Raw genomic sequence first — 20,918 nt, forward strand, 5'->3', positions numbered from 1 at the left:
TTGACAAGAGAAGTGACCATGTTTTCCTGATGGACTGAATGTGATGTTTGAATGAAAGGGAGGATTTAAGAATGACTCTGAGGTTCAAACCCAAACAATAGGAAGTATGTTTCCATTAAACGAATTAGGAAAGATGTTTGGAATAATGGGTTGAGGATGAAGAGGAGAGAATGAAGTTGTTATTATCATTGTCCTGACTCTTACCTTTAGTGTTTTGCCTTTATTATTAGAATGAATGAAGTAGTTACTGATATTATCCTTCCTCTTCCTATTACTGTTATTGTTGTTGTTAGAATGAATGAATTCTTTACTACAATTGTCCTTCTTCTTCCCATTACTATTATTACCATTATTATTATTGGAGTGAGGGGTAACTTAATCCAACCCTTCCTATTTATTCTCAATCCTGTCTTCTGTGGGACCTTCTTTTTTCCTTACAGGTAACAAGTCACTTGTGGTGAGCACATTCCATCCAGCTCCTCCTTTTTCTTCTCTTTTTTCATAAAATTTTATTTATTTATTTGAGGGAGAGAGCACAAGCAGAGGGAGAAGCAGATTCCCTGAGTGTGGAGCCCAACACAGGGCTTGATCCCAGCACCCCAAGATCATGCCAACTGACGCCCCCTCCACTACCCCTTTTTTAAGATTTCATTTATTCACAACTGCTCCTTTTTCCTGATGTAATCTAGTCCCAAAGGGAAGTCAATGGCTACAGAACATGCCCCCCTCTTGGGAACATAATCTTGACTCATCCCTCGCTGTCATCACACCTTCCTTCTCAATCTCCCAAGGAAACCTTTGCCTTTTCTCCCTTTGAAAATTTCACTGTCCTTTGCTTTTTTTTCTCATTTTAGCCATTTTTCTTCCACTTACTTCAATTTCCATTAATCCTCACACCAATTCTTCCCCACTCTCAGAACTGGGTGTTCTTGCTCATGAATTCTGCTGTGACCCTTCAGCAAATCTGAATAAATCCCCTGACATGTCTTCCTAGCTTTTCCCTTTCCTCTGGCCCTCAATTAAAACTCTTACTACAGGAATTGTTGCTTGGTGTCTCTGGGTGTCAATTTGCTCCTCTGTAAATATAGGAATTAACTAGATTATCTGGAAAGATCCTCAGTTATAACTTTTGAACACATTGATTCAGTGTTTTTCCTGTGTGGAAAATTCTTGCTTCCATCTAACTCATCTTCAGAGCTAAGAGAGTAATCTTTCATTATTCTCTTAGTTTCTGAGGTCCCAATCATATTTTTTTTCATCATTATCTCTTAGGCAAAGCCCAAGCTTTCACTCACACCTTAAGTTGGTCAAAAGAATGTGCTTATTTTTCTAGTTATCTCCTAACATTGCACACAAAATATTTGAGGGACAATGACTCAAGTTTAAAGAAATAAACTTATTTAGACATTTCACAACCATGAGAGATTTCATGATTTTCTTTAAGAAATCTGTGACCTAAAAGTTTTGTTAATGCAAATGACAAGCAGCTAATGGCATCATTTCTGCTTTGATTTTCTGTGACACCCTTTTGAGGTTTTCATCCTCACTTCCTTGCGGGGCCCTCACCTTTGTCTTCCTTTTGCCCTGTAACTGCCAATTTTCATCAGCGATTGAGAAAATAAGAGTGCAAGGAAAAACAATTTAGCTCAGCTGACTGCTTCTTCAAGGAAACACAGTTTGTTCTCCTAGATTTCAGACTAAGTTAATAAAAAAAAAGTTTTAATCCTATAATCAGAGGTCATTTTTAATGCTTTCATTCAGCAAAATTCCAGGTGGTTTTAAAATACACTGGACATCTATTTACTAAGAACAAGAGAGGTTATTCCAAAGCATTCTTTAATGGCCCTAAATTGATTTTGCCTATCAGAGGAAAAAGGAAAATCCACCCAAAAAGGTCTTTCTATAGTAGAGTTTACATAGCTGAGCTTCTTAGGCACTAAAGAAATTCTCTCTCTCTCTTTTTTTCTCTCTCTCTTTCTCTCTCTCTCTCTCACACACACACACACACACACACACACACACATACACACACAATCGTTAGAAATATTCCATTTTTAAGATTAAGTTCTACACAACACAGTATGACCATAAATGGGTTACTTGGATATAATTGTTATCTTTAGTTATTTTTAGTAAGGGAGCTATATTTCATAATATTCCATCCTGGCTTATAAATTTAACTTTGTAAACTTGCAGGAGAAATGTGAGCTGTTTAGCATTCCGTGACAAATTAAAAGCCACCCCCAACTCCCACAGTGAAGATATCTCTGCCTCCTCTGAACTCCTCTGGAGTTCAACTTACCTTGTGTCCTCCTTAGCCCCCATACTTCCTAATCTAGATCCTTTCACATCTATCAATAAACAAGTACGGAAGAAAAAAAGGAGCAGAAAAATAAGCAGGTATTACAGTTTAATAGGAAAAGCACAGGTGCTGAATTAGACGAATCTAGCTTTGTATCTCAGTTCATCTATTTCTTCACCATGTGATCCTGGGCAGTTGACTGAACTCTCTGAACTTTGGTTTTCTCTCTAGGTATCAGAGGTAATGAAACAGCTTCATAGAGTACTGTGAAGGTTAAATTAAAATTGTAAAGCGCCTGGCACATATGAAGCACCCAATACACCTACTTCTCCTTCCTCTATTCTGGCATAGCATTCATAGTTCAGTCCTGCAGTATGGTTGATTGAACCCTGGGCTGTTTCTGGGCTGTGAGCTTTTTGAAGGCAAAGACTTATTCATGTCTATATTTCTTATGGAACCTAGGATAGTGAGCCACATATTCTGGAGGCACAGTAACTGTGTATTGTTTTAAATTGAGGGCTGAAACAGGATAGCTTCTAAGCTGTGCAACAATATCTACAGATTTGGGCTTTCCTAGTAGGACAGCCCCTCTCATGAGCTATGTCTCAGACCACCTGGGTGTTGACACAGTCCATCATGTTTTAAATTAGGTTGCACAAAATATAACTACTTTCCTAAATTCCTTGGCAACTAATCAGAATGCTCTTCCATTTCTCACCATAGAAAGTGCTGCAGAAAAACTGACCTTACTCTAAGAGGGAGAAACACTACATTATGAATCCACTACATAATGCTGGAAAAACCATAAGTTGTGTTGAAAGCACTGAGTCACATAAACGTGAATTTTAAACACTGGCTGGTCCCTGACTAGCCATGAGACCTTGAGCAAGCTGTCTAACCTCAATGAGCCTCAATTAAACCAAAGAAAGGGACAATAACTCTACTGTGGTTGGCACGCAGGGTTGTGGGTAGAAAAGGTGATGCCCAGGAACTGACTTGAATAAGTAGGAAGCAGGATGTCAACACAAAGTCTAGAAAGCCATCACTTTCAAGTCATGGGAGCTTCAGGCTTCTATCCATACTCCTTTCTTTGGCAACTGATCAGCTCTCATTTTATCATTTCAATTCAGCTGAGCAGAAAAGCTGCGCATATGTGTGTATGTGTGTATATCAATATGCAAGTGATCAAATCTATGTATCCCCCCATCTTTTGTTCTGTGTGTCACATTACAATGCAATGAGAAGGTGCAGTCATTAATTCATAATCCCAAAAATGCAGCATCTGTAAAGCCAAGGGCCGGTCTGCCTATAGGCAGGAGGAACTGCACACATTGCTTTTCTGTCCAATGCGAGAACACTGCACAGTCCAATTGCTTGTGGCTTTTTCTCGTGGGTCAGTCAGTCACAGCTTCCACTGCAAAATATTTCAAAGAAAAATACACCCCAACCAAAGCATAATAGAAAGCCAGCTCCAAACTCAAGGGGATGGGCTGTGGGAAAAGCCAAGTTCTGGTGGAATCATTGTCTCTAGGTCATTCTACTAATATCACCTAAGCAAATCGGGTTCCTAAAGAAATTGGGAGGGTAAGGAGGCAGACATGCCACCTACACACTGCATACGGAAGAACGAACCTTCCCAAATTTCTGAAAAAAGTCTTCTTCTGCCCGGGCCAGTGCGTCTTCATCAATGTACACAGCTGGCCTTTTGGCCATGAGGAAGTACTGCACCTTCCTCAGATTCCAGCCCATCACGTACTGGAGCCAGCCACAGACGGCCGCGGTGGACCTGCCGACCCCGGCGTTGCAGTGAACGTACACGGTGTGTCCATTCTCGAGCAGCGCGTGCAGGAGACAGACGGCTTGGGGCAGCATCTGTACTCGGCCTGGGATTGAGAAAGCACAGCACATACACATGAATAATGACACCCCAATATCACCACTAATAATAACTCTTCCGGTGCCTGGTGAAATTGGTGCCGTGCAGGGAGAGGCAGGGATATTGAGCTTGCTCCATCTCCTTGGTTCAATGGAAAAGGTGAGCCAATATCAAAGCCTGCAAGAATAAAGTAGAAAGAGCACTCCAGAGGCAATGGGTCAGCTTTGAGCCTTCCTTTGCTTTTGCTTTGAGTGACTCCTGCATCAGCGCAAATCTCCTTTCAAAGGAAAATTAACCATTGCCTATGGTCGGAAGAATGGATTCTTACATCCATCAGAAAGGTTTGCACAGATTGAGCAGAGATTTAGAGGATTTCACCCGGACTTTCTTAAATCCAAACAGATCTTCCAGATCAATGCAAAACACACAATTAGTTCACACTGGTGAAAGGAGTCAATCTTATTTACTCAATGTATGCCAATTTTCATTTGGCCAATGGGATGGCAAACATTAAGTGACACACATGCAACAACCAATCACACGTTCATTCCCTCACAATAGACTGAGTATTGGAATGATTCCATTTCTTCTTTTCTGGGCAATTGTGATTATAGTTATTTTTTTAAGATTTTATGTATTTATTTGACAGAGAGAGAGCACAAGTAGGCAGAGCAACAGGCAGAGTGAAAGGGACAAGCAAGCTCTCTGCTGAGCAGGGAGCCTGATACTGGACTCTATCCCTAGACCCTGAGATCATGACCTGAGCCAAAGGGCAGATGTTTAACTGACTGAGACACTTATGGGCCCTGTGATGATAGTTGCTCTTACTTCATGACTACTATTTTGATTATTAGGTGATCAAATGTCTTCTCCTTTCCACACACTCAACGCTCTGCTCCGGCCTGCCAGACTCTCTTGTCTCGTGAGGCAGAGATTCCCCCCAAGGTCATCAAACTCTTAGATGCCTGGGATTTCTTCTGCACACAGGTTCTCAGAGCAAAGACAGTGGATTTTGGTGGGGAGTATGGACAATGGTCAATATAAATTACTTCAAAAGGAGATGAAAGAAGAAAACTGTACAGAGTCCTGGATATGTGCCGGTGACTTTGTGACATTCACTAGTTACTCTGTTCTTAATCCCAAAGGGGCACAATGGCACTTCACATTGCCATCCCACTGGATGATGGGAAAGGTGGGAAAAAAACCCTCAAATGATTTCACTGCAGATCCTAAGGCCTAGAATTCTATGGTGGGATGGAACCTGGAAGTTATGAGAACTATTCAAGTAAGTTTAGATTCCTCTCTTTGGATATCCTCTTTTAAATCCCCTAATGGGCCAACACAACATACAGCAATCAGGCATAGCACTTTAGAAGGATGGATGTTGCAAGACCTCATCATGGTCTGAAGGCCCATCCTTCAGTTACCACTCCATCCAGGATGGGTCTCTTAGCTGCAGGCTCAGCCTGCTATGAGTTAGTAGTAGAAAACCTACATGGAAGCCAAGATAATATTCTAATTTTGCTACCAGTGCTCTATTTATCTGTCTTCCCAAGGGACCTAATGCTACAGGTCCCATGCAGCAGTACAGAGACATTTTTAACTGGGATGCCTCTAGTCAGAGCACACCTCACAATTCCTCAGGCTCCATCTCTCCCTACTGCCTGTCGCCCTATGTTCACTGGTCTCTGAGCATATCTAAAGGGAGACATGCCAGCTCCTCTGTGCCACATGATTTCGCAGAGTCCAAACTCAGCCATAAACTATAACTGACTTGCACTTCCTTCCAGGTTGCAGGGACACTCTTGAGGTTAGAGCTAGATGGACATGCCACACAGTCAGTTGCTCCTGGCACTCCTCTAGAGGCAGTAAAATGTCACCAGTGATGGAATAAAGTGTAAAGGCCCTATGTACCAGAGAGACATCTCACTATGTGTCTCAAGGAGCATACTGTATAGTTGATGCCACCATTTGAGCTGGGAGATTGGAGGAAGCAAACTTCCAAAGTATGTTTGAGCAACCCTACCAGTAAGGGTGAGGCCTACCCATTTACAAGGCTTTTGCTCTGCTGAAGGGGTGTTAGAGGTATAGTTCCCATAACATTGGCTGGAAAGGGAATGACCACTGATCAAACTGGGAACTGGTTCTTCCCGCCATGGCCCACATCACTGAACAAGCTCCCTGTTACAGTTGCCTCTCCAACTACCATATACATCTCCAGGGGGGGAGCAGGGAAAAAATTCATTGAAATATAGTTGACATCCAGTGTTAGTTTCAGGTGTACTACATAGGGACTAGATAATTCTATACTGTATGCCATGCTCAGCACAGTAAGTGTAATCACCATCCATCACCATATAACGTTATTACAAGATTATTGACTCTATTCCCAATGCTGTACTTTCCATCCCTGAGAAGTATTTTTAACATGGGTTTTCATTAAATGCCCAGCATACAAATAGACCACAGAGGCCATATGCATTAGGAGCTTCTAGAATCAGAGTCCCAGCCCCTGGTGTTCAGCGGCATCAGTGTCACCGACTTGCCCAAACCAGGGTTCACATGGACCCATTGGGATCCCTTCCCCCACCTGCCCTCTGGCCAGAGATTCCATGAGGAAGGGTCTCCATCAAATAGCCCAAATGATGCAGTATCTCTCCCTTTCCTTATCTGAAAAAGATTCTTTAAGAGGCATGTACATGGTTTAGAAGTTGAAAAGGGATGTGTGTGAGCTTGGAATTCTATGACCTCATACATGCAATCCTAGAAGGTAAATGACAGCTGCCACCAGGAAGCTCCAGAAAGCTCCCAGCTTAAACATAGGTTTCACCTCACAGTGGTCTTCTCCTAGAATCACTTAGCCACCCCCACTTAAGAACCATCAAACAGGGATCCCTGGGTGGCGCAGCGGTTTGGCGCCTGCCTTTGGCCCAGGGCGCGATCCTGGAGACCCAGGATCGAATCCCGCATCGGGCTCCCAGTGCATGGGGCCTGCTTCTCCCTCTGCCTGTGTCTCTGCTTCTCTCTCTCTCATTCTGTGTGACTATCATAAATAAATAAAAAAATTAAAAAAAGAACCATCAAACAAATATTTAAATAACATAAAGAATAAATAAATAATAGAAAAGAGCATCAGACAAAAAGACATGGTCCAGGATGCCTACCTGTTTCAGCCTGGCCTCAACTAGAGCTCTTGCTTATTTTGACTTCTAGGGACTATACATCACTCAGCTTTGATTGATGACATCCAATAATTACTGAGTCCTTTCTACCCACCAAGTGCTGTTCTAAGCACTGTACATGCAATGGTTCATTTGTAATCACCTTTTAACAACTATAAGGTCAATACTATTATTATCCTCAGTTTATTTCTAAGGGAACTGAGGCAAGGAGATTTGCCCAAGGTTATTCCCCAGTGGCCATTCAAACCCAGCCAGCACGACTCCAAAGCCTCTGGTCTTAACCACTGTACTATTGCCCTTTTCTATCCTGCATGCTGGCCCCATTCTGTCAATCTGAATTCTTCATCAATCTCCACCACACACACCCCCAACCTAGTCACACTGTTGCTCTTAACCCAGGTGAGAGCAACATCTTCCTTGTGAGTTAGCCTCTGCCCTACTCTACAGGGGGCTCTCTCTGTGCCCAATGGGCCTTGTACCTCTGCTAGAAAACCCATTCTAGGGATCATGAGTTAGCTAATACATAACCCACCAAGGAATAAAAAATAGGGTGCCCAGAATCAGAGCTGGCACAATAAAGCCAGTGTCAACAAGAGCCTCTGATTTTTTATGTTCCATGTATTTAGGCTCCATAGATAATTTAATTAGATAAAAAGTTTCCATTCATAAAAATCATAATACCTAAAGGCAAGACAGAAATTCAGAATTTTTATATAAAATAGTCCAAATTTTAACTGTTGGCAACTAAATAGAAAACTTTAAACCCTGTGCAAGTCTAACAGAACATTTTCAGTGTCTGTGATCCTTACTTTGGAATTTAAAACAGGCCTTGGCTCTCAGTAGATGCTCATTATTAAGCTTAATAATTAAGCATTATTAAGTGCATGAATGAAAAATAAAATGAAACAAAATCCAGTAATACTGATTAGATCTGAGACACTACTAGACCCCTCTAATCTAACTTGCAGCCCACACTTCCTCTAGGCTAACCCAACTCTGGAATGATCAAAAGCTTCTGGAAAGCATGCATTGAGCAAACAAAGGTTGTAAGAAGGGGGGAGAAGGACATGTTAGGGCAGCCTGTGGCATTAGAACCTGAAATCAGGGAGAGGAGTGACAAGATGCCCTGTACCTAAGGTTGACCTTGAAAGAAATTATTTCTGGACCAAATTTTCAGCCTTTCCAACATACACACACACACACACACACACACACACACACACGCCCTTCCTTTTTTACTCTAGGCAGGTTCATGGCTGAATATATTATTATTTTATTTGAGTGTATCTCCTTTTCCAACTTTGCAATGTAATACAGATAAGGCTCATATTATCTAGCAGGTCCTTCAGTAGAAACTTAAGAACGTAGGACCAAAAATAAAGCCCCGACTTTGTAATTTTCAAAGCCCTTACATATCAATCATCTTACTCTATTGTGATCCTGTAAGGCAGAAATGACTACCCCATACTCCAAATGCAGGAACTAACCTGCTCAATATCACATATCTATGTGGTGGCAGCGAGGCTCAAGCCCAGGTGCCTGGAAGGTCAGCGTCCACATCACAGCAGAGCTGCACGCAGCTTGTTGAATCAGAGAGAACTCAGAGTGTAATGACACAGGGGTAGCCAAGGACTCTGGGAAGCATATGCCCTCACTTGGGAGGCTAGGACAGACCATTTGTTATCACCAGCAGTGCCCTGACAGAGGTCAAAACACAATCTGAGTACTTCCTATGAAGGAAAACTGAATTTTAATGAACAGATCTGTTTTTTTTTGGGGGGGGGGTTTGTTTTTTGTTTTTTTTTTTTCAGGTAAGGGCTAGATTTGGGAGCTTTGCATGTCTCAGGTGAAAAATACAAACCAAAAATTTTTTTAAAAAAAAAAGGAAAGAAAATAACCTAATTCCTCTGCATATGACAAAGTGTACAAGAGTAAGGGATCGATAGTACAATTGATTGTAACAGGTCTGTGACAACTAGTGGTGACAGTCAGGCCTAACAAACTGTCTTCTTTCTCAGACTTTATCTGACAGCATTATGCTACAGCTCAAAACATTTCCAGATGGATTTTTCTCTAGAGTTCCAAAAATAGTCAGCTGAATTAATCTATATGCTCATTGTGCTAATATTCTCAGCCACACAGATTAATCTACTGGTCAAAACTTCCCCTGCAACTCAGGAATGGTCATTAACCCTTTGTTGACTCCCCTGGTCATGCAGAACCAGAGAGCTTTCATTTAGTCTTAGAGTTTGGTCTTTTCTCTTTTTTTAATATCTTATTTATTTGTTTGCTTGTTTGAGAGAGAGAGAGAGAGAGAGCATGCATGCACATAAGTAGGGAGAGGGAAAAGCAGACTCCCCCACCCTGAGCAGACAGCCTGACTTGGGGCTCAATCCCAAGACTCTGGGATCATGACCTGAGCTGAAGGCAGACACTTAACTGACCAAGCCATCAGGGTGCCCCAGAGTTTGGCCTTTTTTAGTGGGAGCTTTCATTCTGCTGTTAGGTATGCTCCCAAACTGCCTCAGTGTGGAAGGTGCCCCGCTGCTGTGGCTGGCTGAGATGGGACCTGGTGACCCTGTGACCCCAAAAAGATATTACCACAACTACACCATGCCTTTGGGGATAGAGTTTTCCTTCAGGCTTCTGCATACCCCAAACTATGGAGCAAATATCTATTGGTCATGGAGTCCTCGGGCAGTCAGTAGAAAGCTGGAATGGGATGCATGCCACAGTTAGCAGTTCAGTTACTTTAAGCTTCATCTCACATTTTACTCCATCAGGCAACATGCTATAAAATCAGAAGTAAAGAAGCAAAAATAAGAATGCCCTCTGGAAGCTACAGGCACGTGATCCTAACAATCTTCTCTGTTTTGAAACCAGAGAAATAAAGTGCTTTCATATCAATCATCTTACTCTATTGTTATGATCCTGTTATGCAGAAATTATTACCCCATTTTCCAAATGCAGTAACTAGCCTGCTTGATGTCACACAGCCACTCGGGAGCTCCCATTCTGCTGTCAGGGGTGCTGCCAAACTGTCTCAGTATGGAAGGTGCTCCATTGTATGGCTACAATGGGACCTGGTGACTGTGTGACCCCAAAAAGATTTTAGCACAACTACAGTGGGCCTAGATTCAACCAATGATCTTCCATGCAAGTAAAGTTATCTTTTTTCCTTGAAAACAAGCAGAGCTAAATCAAGTTTCTTTGGATCAGCACTATCAAGGGGAGTAAACAAACTATCTCTTCCTCAGAAACAAAATTTGTATCTCCTCCCCAGTGATGATTCAGTCCAGCTTGAGAACCACCTAAGATTCGTAAAAGGCCAAAGTGGTCAACACGCAGGCTCCCTAGGATCCTTGAGGTCTTCTGTCTCCACCCACATCTTGGACTGTTGACTCTGGAGAGACAAGCTACCACCCTAGCAACTCATGACTCTATCTCTAGGTGATCATGACTAGAAGGGATTAAAGTGGCCTGTAGAATATTCATGAAGAGCCCATATGAGCATGCAAGGAGAGGTGTCATAGCACAGTGTCTGTAGTAATGTTCTGAGTCTGACTGCCTGTGTTGAAATCCAGGCTGTGACTCTTTCCTATGACCTTGACCACATTACTTCACATTTTTGTACCTATCCCTTCCTCTGCAAAATGGAGAGAACTACATCTGCCTGGAGTCTTGCTGTCAGAATTAAATAAATTAAGGCATGGAATTTCTTAGCAGTGTCTGATATATTTTGTACTTTGAGGAGAAGAGAACTGATGGTAGAGATGTTTCCTGATGGGCAGGCACCATTGCCTTCCTTCCTTCCCCCAGGACTGTAGTTCACCAAATTCCCTTAGCCTGTGCCATTCCCACAGCTCTCTGCTGCCCCCTGCTGACCCTGGTTGATACTAGTAGCTGTAACTCCGTTCTCTCACCTTCAGATATCTCCTCCAATCCTTTCGCACAAGCACCCTCCTCTACCACCAAGCTGAAACAGAGCATTCCTGTAAACCCCATGCCTTGGGACTTTAAGATGGTATTTCTTCCATCTGGCAAACCCTTCCGCCTTCCCTACTGACCTGTCAAAACCATGCCCACCTCAAATGCCATGACATGGATACAGCCTCCTTGTGCTTCCTCCCCCTACCCTATAACCCACCAGGAGCACGAGACTTCTTCATCACATCACATTGTTCTCTATACTGTAATTAGTTTGGAATGTGTCTTTCTGCCTCTTGCCATCAGATCAAAATGACGCCTTATTTGTCTCTCATTTCCCCAGCAGCACGCATAACTCCTCTTCACAAAGACATGATCAGCCAGTACTTGTGCTATAACTACAATCTTGCCATTGCTACCTTGTCCCCTGCTGTGTCACCTCTTGTTAGCTCTCACTTAAACTGTCACCCCCTAACTGGTGTCCCCAGATCCACTCTGAGCCCACTTTCCATCCACTGCCTTCAGTGCCAACTGCACTTCTGAAGGAGGAAAAGAAGGTTATCTTGGCATATCCCAGCCTCCCCTCCTTTCCATTGCTTCTTACTACTTTTAAGGTAGAGTCTAAAATCCCTACTGTGGTCCAAATGTGCAGGTCATTCCCTGACCTACACCTACACTGCCCTTCTTTGAGGTCCTGTAACACTCTACGTTCTCCTGCAGTGGAGACTACCCAAGCTGGGAGCACCCTTACTGGGATCCTTCATCCCACTTCACCCCCAACCCTTCAGATGTAGCTCAAACATACCCAAGAAAAACTTCCTTGACGCTCTTCCTACTTCTGATTTGCCTGTGCATGCCTTCATAGCAGTACCTTTCTAACAAAAATTTCATCACAGTTAAAAATTTCTATTTGTAGGCATTTGATTAATGCATGTCTTCCTTTAGGACTATAAGCTCCATGGGGACATGAGCTGTGCTTGCTTTTCCTCACCACTGTATTCCTAGCTGCCAACATAATGCCACACATATATTAAAACACAATAAATACATGTTTAGTAAACAAATCATGTTAAACAGAATCTTAGCCAAGGTGTCAAGATGGGTTAAATATATTAAGCCTAAAGCCTTATTGATTCCGTTTCTATCATTCATATTTAAGTCATTCAGTTATAAACAGAAAGGTGGTAGGTAGGTAGGTAAGTAGGTAGGTAGGTAGGTAGGTAGGTTGGTAGGTAGATAGGCAGAAGAACAGACAGCAAGGACTTCTCTGAAACACATTCAAGGGGATCCCTGGGTGGCGCAGTGGTTTGGCGCCTGCCTTTGGCCCAGGGCGCGATCCTGGAGACCCGGGATCGAATCCCACGTCGGGCTCCCGGTGCATGGAGCCTGCTTCTCGCTCTGCCTGTGTCTCTGCCTCTCTCTCTCTCTGTATGACTATCATAAACAAAAAAAAAAAAATAGAAAAAAGAAAACTATTTGAAACACATTCAACAAGAAGCCAGAAAGGTTCTTTTGGTGCTTACCTTCAGTGCTCATATCTGGTGTCGGCATCCAGATGTAGACCAAGCCTTCTTCCTTGTACAGTTTAATCATGGTGTCTGGAGTCATAGGTTCTGGGTAGCGGTTACAGCCTGAGGAATTCTGTACAATATCCCATTCAGTCTGGAAATTCATTACAGCTGTGATTCCCAATTCATGCTTCAGTTTGATGGTTATATGTTCCACTTGACGAGGACAGCTACCCAGCCAGATATTTGGTAAAATTCTAATGAGAATAGATAGAAGCAACAATTATTATTGTTATTGTTATGATGTGAGATCCGAGGAGCTTCAGAAAACATGTAGTAATAAAACGCAATTAACCTTTAAGTCTGGCACAGGAAAAGCTGCATTAACAATATTAGATGATACAACAATATTATTGATATAATAACAATGTTATTGAAAGAAAAAATACCGGTGGTGTCATTTTTAGGGAAACAATCCAGTTAACTAAAATACTAGGAAATAAGCATTAGCAAGCCAAATCTAGCAACATATTAAAATAAACCCACTATTTATTTATTCCTTGAATGTATATATGGTTTAACATTAGGAAACTCATCAAGATATTTCAAATACTAATAAGTTAAAGGCAAAACTCTAATGATTATATCAGTAAATCCTAGAAAACATTTGCAAAAATCAGCCATTATTCCTGCTCAAAACTCTACATAAAAATTTCAAATAGTAGGAGAACTTTTAAACACCAGAAACTAAAAAACAACAATCTACAAGCTAAGAAGAAATATAATTATCTGGTGGGGTGGGGGGACAAAGACGACGTTGTCATTAATTTTTCAAATGTGTTCCTATATCTAATATCTCAAAGACTGGACCTCATCCTCAAAGTTTCTGAGTCAGTAGATCTGGGTCAAGAGTCCAAGAATTTGGACTTCTAACAAGTTCCCAGGCAATACTGATGCTACTAGTTCAGGGCAAAACCACTCCCTAAAGGATTCAATTACAAAAGCTATGCCAAGTATTAAAAGTATTAAGATATATAGATGAGGGGAAATGTACAGAAATCAAACAGCTTTTCTCTGTACTAGCAATAGCCAGATATAAATGGAGAGGTAGAAGTGAATCTCGTTCAAAAATAAAAACAAAATTATAAAATGCCTAGGAATACATTTAACCAGAAAGATTTATGAAATTTTATTGGACATTAAGAAAAAAAACAAGAGATAAACAGGCATACCGTTCACTAGGTTCAATATAAAGCATTCAGATAACAGTTCATAAGTGATGATGGCAGACATCATTTGATGCTCACCAGTGTTCCCAGTTACCCTCCTTCAAGCATGGAGGACTAAACTAATTCTCTGCCTAAAAGTCAGCCCTCTCATTTATTTTTGTTCATAAAAAGTAAGCTGAAGTAACATGTGTCCCTTCTGGAGGGACATATTTAGGACCCCATAGACAATGCTTCATGCTCTCTGTCTTGCCCTGCTACAATGATCATGGAAACACATGTGGACATTGAGCCACTAAAAGACTAAAGTAGTTAAGAATGGTAAGCTACCCCAGGAGGCCAGCTGCCCTGGAAAACCAGTGGCTCATTGTATGTTCCCACTGTGTGTTCCCACAGCATAACCTGACTTGTTCTAATACAATGCCTAGAAAATTAATTCTTCAAAGTCCCTAATACACAGGAAAGAAGTTGAGCAGAGAGATTACACTTTTATTCAGTTACTTTCATATTGAGCTTAAAAGAAACTTCTCAGTTGGAGACAATTTTGTTTCCCAAGGGATATCTGGCAATGATTATGGAGACATTGAAGATGATGACAGTGGCTGGTGCTAATGGTACCTCAGAGATTGAGATCGGGGATGCTGCTAAGCATCCTGCACAGGACAGCTTCCACAACAAAGAATTATCAAGTCCAAAATGCTAATAATTTTGGACTTGATAATAATAATTTTAAACCAAGGCTTTGATCAAGAAGCCTTGGTTTAGGGGAATAAAAGTGGAATAGAACTCCTTACAATATGGAGGAAGAAAGGGAATATCGGGCAGGAATAAGACCAACATATCTGACACAGTTTGTGATTCATCAGGTATATCATTCTGATGATAAAATGACATTCCATATCATATTTTAAAATGTATATGTATACACATAAGAGAGAGAGGTAGAGAGTGAAGCAAAAGTCTAATATTACATAATCAAACAGTACGACAACATTTTAAGTGTGCTGTAACGGGAAGGGCATTAAAAATAATTCAGAAAAAAAAAGCCATTCACAGCATGATAATTTTAAAAGCATTTGGTAATAACTGTGTGACATTAGGCCAAGTTATTTATCATCTCTAAGCCTTTGGTGGGCTCATCTCTAAAGTGGGTCTAAAAATAACTAATTTGTGAGAAGTAAAGACAATTAAATAAGGTATTTGAATAGGACCAATACTAGTGGATGTATAATAAATGCAAGTGCCATTTATGTCTCATTGTTATAATTTTCTTATTTTAGTAATTGATATTGTATTGTAATGACTATTCAGATAATTTTCCATTGTTCTGTGTATCCTTCATTTGAATGCTGCAGAGTTTAGAATACTCACCCTATTTTCTTAAATGCAATCTAGCTTGTTTTTGTGTTTTAGTTCTTTTTGTTCCTTTTGGCTGTTGTTGTTATCATTGTTAACACTAAGGTAGGAAGCCAAGTGACTAACCCTCAAATAGGGCTATTACTCATCCTCAAGGAAAATATCTCTCAAGATCTAGCATCTCCTAAAACTCGAATCCTACTTACTCTCCAGGAGAAGATAAATTAACTTTTTATTGCTGCTTGGGCTCTAACAGGTTATTAGGCATTTCTTATGGGTTACTGAAGATGATTATGGAAAAAATAAAGACAATAAAATTTAAAATAAAGAAAAAATTTAGAAACACAAAAAAGACTTAATAGTATTGTGAAGAGAAGCATGGGATCCAAAAGCCTTTCACTTCATTCTTGACCCTAAAGAATTCTCAAATATCCCATTAGGCCAGTAGGCTAGCAGAAAAATCGTTAGTGGGGACACTTTTAGAGTGCTCAAGAGATGTGCTTGACCAGGACATTGTCAGCTGAGTATTCAGTCTTCACAGGATTAGAAATGACACACACCCTGGGTCACTGGCCCTTCCCTCTGGCTGTTGAGTGAGAGCAGGAACCACCTCTATCTAAATGTTCCATCCCTCCTTTCACTGTACATTAAAGATTTCTCCTCCAGTTACCTGCTGATGTCTTAGTGTGCGGCAGTGGTGAGCTGTCATACTATATTGTATGGTTTAACTGAACATACTAAAGGGTCTAAGCTGGAAAAGAGGGAAGTAGACACCCCAGTTATATAACCAAGAAATATAACCTTTTGGACAACAATGGATTTTTATTGGTAAAATTGTGAAGTGGACTGGTAAAATATTAAAATGAATATTCATGACAGGCAAGCTAAATTCCAAACATTACCCAGAGTTCTCCTGAATATTGCACTCTTTGGGTGGGTAGCACTTAGTACATGGCTGGAGAAGAAATGCCAAAATAAGTGGCTGGCATGCAAGATGTGCATAAAGACAAAATAATAGTTCATAGAGATATACAAAGAGCAAATCATGCAAAATAACAAATCAGAATCCCAAACCAGAGTCAGTATATAGAATCACACTGTGTTCCTGGAGAAAAAAAAAAAATGGTGTTACTCTACCATCTCATTCAGCCCTGGTCTTCAAGTGTATTTCAACTAATGGCGACTTTAAGAAACTCAGAACAAGTCAAAGGTAAACAAGCCCAAAGTTGATACCGTATATTTTCCACACCAAGATTCTAATGGACATAAGCCCTTGATATACACACTCATGCATTCCCACATACATATAAACACATATAAACACTAGCTTCTGAATCAGATATTTCTAACCTTTTGATAATTAATTTTTCCTCTAGAAGTGCCAGAAATCAAAGTTCATATTTAAGAAATGAGTATAAATTCTTAAATTCCTGATTTTCTAAAGCAAGATATGCTGAACCTAGGAAATAGATCACTAAAGATAAATTCTGAAAACAAGTGCTGTGTTGTAGAACAGAGAATTAAAGTTATAAAGTAAATGGTACTGAACCGTTATATGAGATGTGAAACCAAAGGATTGAGTTTGTTGGAAACACTCAAATCAATGGATCTTGCCTCCTCAGACAGCTAAAGTGCCCTTTATATGCATCCTATTTCAGCTTGTTGTCTCTAATAATAGGTGATATATTTCTAGTTACATGATACATTGGAGGTAATAAGATGCATGATGTACTTTCTAAACAATAATTAGACTTTTACTTACCCACTCAAAAGAGAATGATTTGACACCATTAAAAATCAATTTTTATTCATCTCATCTTACTTTTAATCTTTTCAGCACCAGTGATACTTTAAACAATGTTAAAAATCAGTTGTTTTTAAGGAAAAAAGAAGCTTGTTGAAATATGGGATTTAGGAAATAAAAATTCTCTGTAAAGGTAGTTTCAATGCAAGACACACCAAATTTTGAAGATCTAATAATGAAATAAAAAAATATATGGCTCACAATTATATTATAAATTATACTGTAAAACTTCCAAAGAATTACTTTATGAATAGCTCACTATTGATCATGAGTTATATCGGATTTCTGGCAGCTCAACTATAGATTATTTGGAAAGGTCAGGGGAATCCACAGTACCAAATGGGTATTGACACTCCATCAACCCAAAAGTTCCCAAATCTGACTTTGCATTCAAGCCACATAAGTTTTTATAAAAACTTGTATTAACAACATCTTGTCCGGAGATGGTCATTAAGTGGCTATGGAGTGAGGCCTATGATTCTGTGGATTTTTTTTTCAAGAAATTAACCAGGTTATGTATATTACATTTGCAGCCAGATTCCAAAGCCACTAGCCTAACAGATCCCAATAAACATGTAGAAGTTTAGTATAGTGATCTCAATGCCTTTTAACAGCAGCAAAATAAATATGGCAATGAGAGGGCATGGGTTGCTCAGCCCTACACACGCACAAGAGTTAAGTCCTTGTCTTTTTCCAAAAATACTTTCAAGACTGAAAATGATTCCCAGAGAATGGGGAATGGGAAACTATCTATTAGGAGATAGTACCTACAAGGATGTGTGCCTATGTGTTTAATGGGTAGTATCTTCTAAAGAGCCAAAACCAAATCTACTTCTGAGTCATGACAAATATTTAATATAGCAATATTCATTAAGAACATACTTTTGTAAAAAAAAAAAAAAGAAGAAGAAGAAGATGAAGAATTTACTTTTGCAGATAAAAGGCTAATTTGAGTTTTGACTAGTGCCTCCATTATTCAACAAAATTATATTTAAATAAAATCCATCCTAGTAATATAACAGCTAAAGATGGGGGTGGGTCCAAGGGGTGGATGGATGGGTGGCATTCTGGAGTCTTACTTTGCTGGACTGCAAATATAAATCAATTTCACTCATTTGGGTGAATCTGGATTTGTGGCTCCAGGTAATCACATCATAATACTACACTGTTCACTTCAGCCGTCAGACTGGGACCTATTTACAACAGCAACTGAAGCGTATGAATCAGAGCCCTCTTGTTCCATCTCAGCTGTCAGTCAAAAGAAGCCTTACTGGCAATAATGAGTACATCAGACAGAATGAGCAAGCAAGCACTGCAAAAAATACCACTGGGTATTAACAGGAAGAGGGGGCATGGGAAAAACAGAAGATATCAACAAATAGGCCAGTTGTGTGGACACCACATCACAAGTTCCATCATTAATGGCCTTGAAAAATGGCAGAATAACCTTTTCCTGAAGGTAAAAATTAGCATTATATTTTGTCCATAAGAAAAAATGTTATGAAACACAAGATGATGGAATCAATGTATGACACAGGACTTGTTTATTTCTTATCACACCAAGAGACCACAACTATTGAAGGCAGTGCCCTCTTCCTAGCCAAATAAACACAGTACCATTTCAAAGGAGAAAATGGATTTTACTGAGGTTCTTTATAAAACCAAGCTAATGATTTAAGAGCCAAAAAAAAAAAAAGATTAGTACATTTTCTAAGTTGGATAATTTTGCTGCATTTATCTTATTTAATATTTTATAGGCAATTCAATATGAAATTAAAATGTGATCTGGCTTTTAAATAATGGGTAAAGAAAAAAGTCTATCAGCCCTATCATTTAGATCTCATTAGTGGGAAAGCAAGAGAAACGTTAAAATCAACCTCCAGTAAGCTCCAAGCTTCATTAGCACATGTAACTCCTTCTGCTAAAAATCTGTCCTCTAGTGTCAATTGTTATGTCATTAATACCAAATGTCTACATCAAAGGTTGTTTCTAACATACTCTAGTTAAGGCTGAATAACTGCCAAAGACAAATTTCAATTTAGAGAGTGATACTAATTTCTTTATTTAAAAAAATAGTTTTATTATAGTTTGCTTCTAGGTTATAGACAGTAGTATACAGAGAGCATATGCTAATTTCGACAGGTATCATTTCTTAGACTTTTTTTGATATGTTTTGTAGCTTATAGCCACACGAAGCAAATATTTTTGACATATGTTTTTATTTTCTATATTAAAAATACCATATAATTAATTATAGAGGTCTGTTATGGGTTGAATTGTGTTTCTCCAAAATTTGTGTTGAAGTCCTAACCCCCAGCACCTTAGATGTGAGCTCACTTGAGAGACAGGGTCTCTACAGAGATAATCACGTTAAAATGAAGTCATTAGGGTATCAGTATACCTATTAGTACTCTAATCCAGTATGACACATACAGAGAGAAGATGATGTGAAGATAAAAGAAGACGGCCATCTACAAGACCAGGAGAAAGATTTGGAACAGATTCTTCTCTCAAAGCCCTCAGAATAAATCAAGCCTGTAGACACATTGATCCCAAACATTTAGCCTCCAGAACAGAGGCAATAATTTTCTGTTGTTTAAAAGCCACCCGGTTTGTGGCACTTTGTTAGAGCAGCTCCAGCAAACTAATACAAAATCTAAACATTCATATTCATTTATTTATTTTTAAACATTCAGATTTAAAATACATACATTCAATCATCCAGATTCTTCAAATATCCATACATCAGGTATACTTAAAATAAAACATTTTAATAGATATTTTTCACCTTTCATCCTGATCTCCGAAATTCTACAATTAACTTTTGACTGTGGCATCCCAATTGTCTTCTTATACAACAGTACTACCTACTCTTAGTCCTTGATTCATGTTCTTCAATCCATCACTTAAACATCTCCAACATGGCAGACAAAAATATCAGGCCCCTGTTGTGCTATTTGGGCTTCCTTCTTGATCTATTAACTCAGTTCTAAAGTTCTGAACTTTAGAACTAGATACCTAGTTTTGATAAATACACTATGTCTTGGGCCTTTTGGCTGGCTTTCAGAAAATGGATCTCAATGGACAATCACCTGAAATGTAGAAGAGCACAGGCTTCAGATTCACAACTTCTTAAGATTCTGAGTCCAAGGGGCCCCTCGGTGGCTCAGTTAGTTAAGCACCTGCCTTCAGCTCAAGTCATGATCCTGGGGTCCTGGAATTGAGCACCAAGTCAGGCTCCCTGCTCAGCAGAGAGTCTGCTTCTTCCTTTCTCTCTCTCTCTGCCGCTCCTCCTGCTTGTGCTCAAGTACTCTCTCTCTCTCTAATGAATAAATAAAATCTTTAAAAAAAAAGAAGAAGAAGAAGAAGATGATGATGATGATGATGATTCTGAGTCCAAGGACTTTGGCTTTCTTGGTTTTGAGCATTTGTTGCCCTGAAATTTGGTTTATAGTTAAGGTAACACAAAGATTGAGGCGACTAACTAGGCTAAGCAGTCTCAGTTGGTTACTGTGATACAAATTTCAACAAAATGTTCTATTAAAATATCCTCTTGGCATGTTAATTTTGTTTCCAATGCTGAGCACTCCTTGAAAGAGTAAAATGTCATGTTTAATACTTTCTCACATAATGAACTTGAAAGGATTTGTTTAAAATTAATCACTTGCATAATGAACTAGGAACCACTGAAGATCAAGGAAGTAATTAAAAATTAAATGTAAGACTTTTTTTCTGTA

General features: G+C 39.7%; 1 protein-coding gene across 1 annotated transcript in view; it reads right to left on the reverse strand.

Moving 5' to 3' along the window:
• Positions 1-2,393: 2,393 nt before the first annotated feature.
• EPM2A (EPM2A glucan phosphatase, laforin) overlaps positions 2,394-20,918 on the reverse strand; it is a 99,428-nt gene continuing 80,903 nt past the window's right edge. Inside the window, exons 3-4 of the mRNA XM_055310596.1 lie at positions 12,811-13,052; positions 2,394-4,185 (exon numbers count right to left, since the gene is read on the reverse strand). Coding sequence (XP_055166571.1) covers positions 3,908-4,185; positions 12,811-13,052 — 520 coding nt within the window. The 3' untranslated portion in view covers positions 2,394-3,907. The remainder of the gene's footprint in view (positions 4,186-12,810; positions 13,053-20,918) is intronic.

The sequence above is a fragment of the Nyctereutes procyonoides genome, unplaced genomic scaffold (assembly GCF_905146905.1).
Source record: "Nyctereutes procyonoides isolate TBG_1078 unplaced genomic scaffold, NYPRO_anot_genome, whole genome shotgun sequence".
In the NCBI taxonomy this organism is placed as follows: Eukaryota; Metazoa; Chordata; class Mammalia; order Carnivora; family Canidae; genus Nyctereutes; species Nyctereutes procyonoides.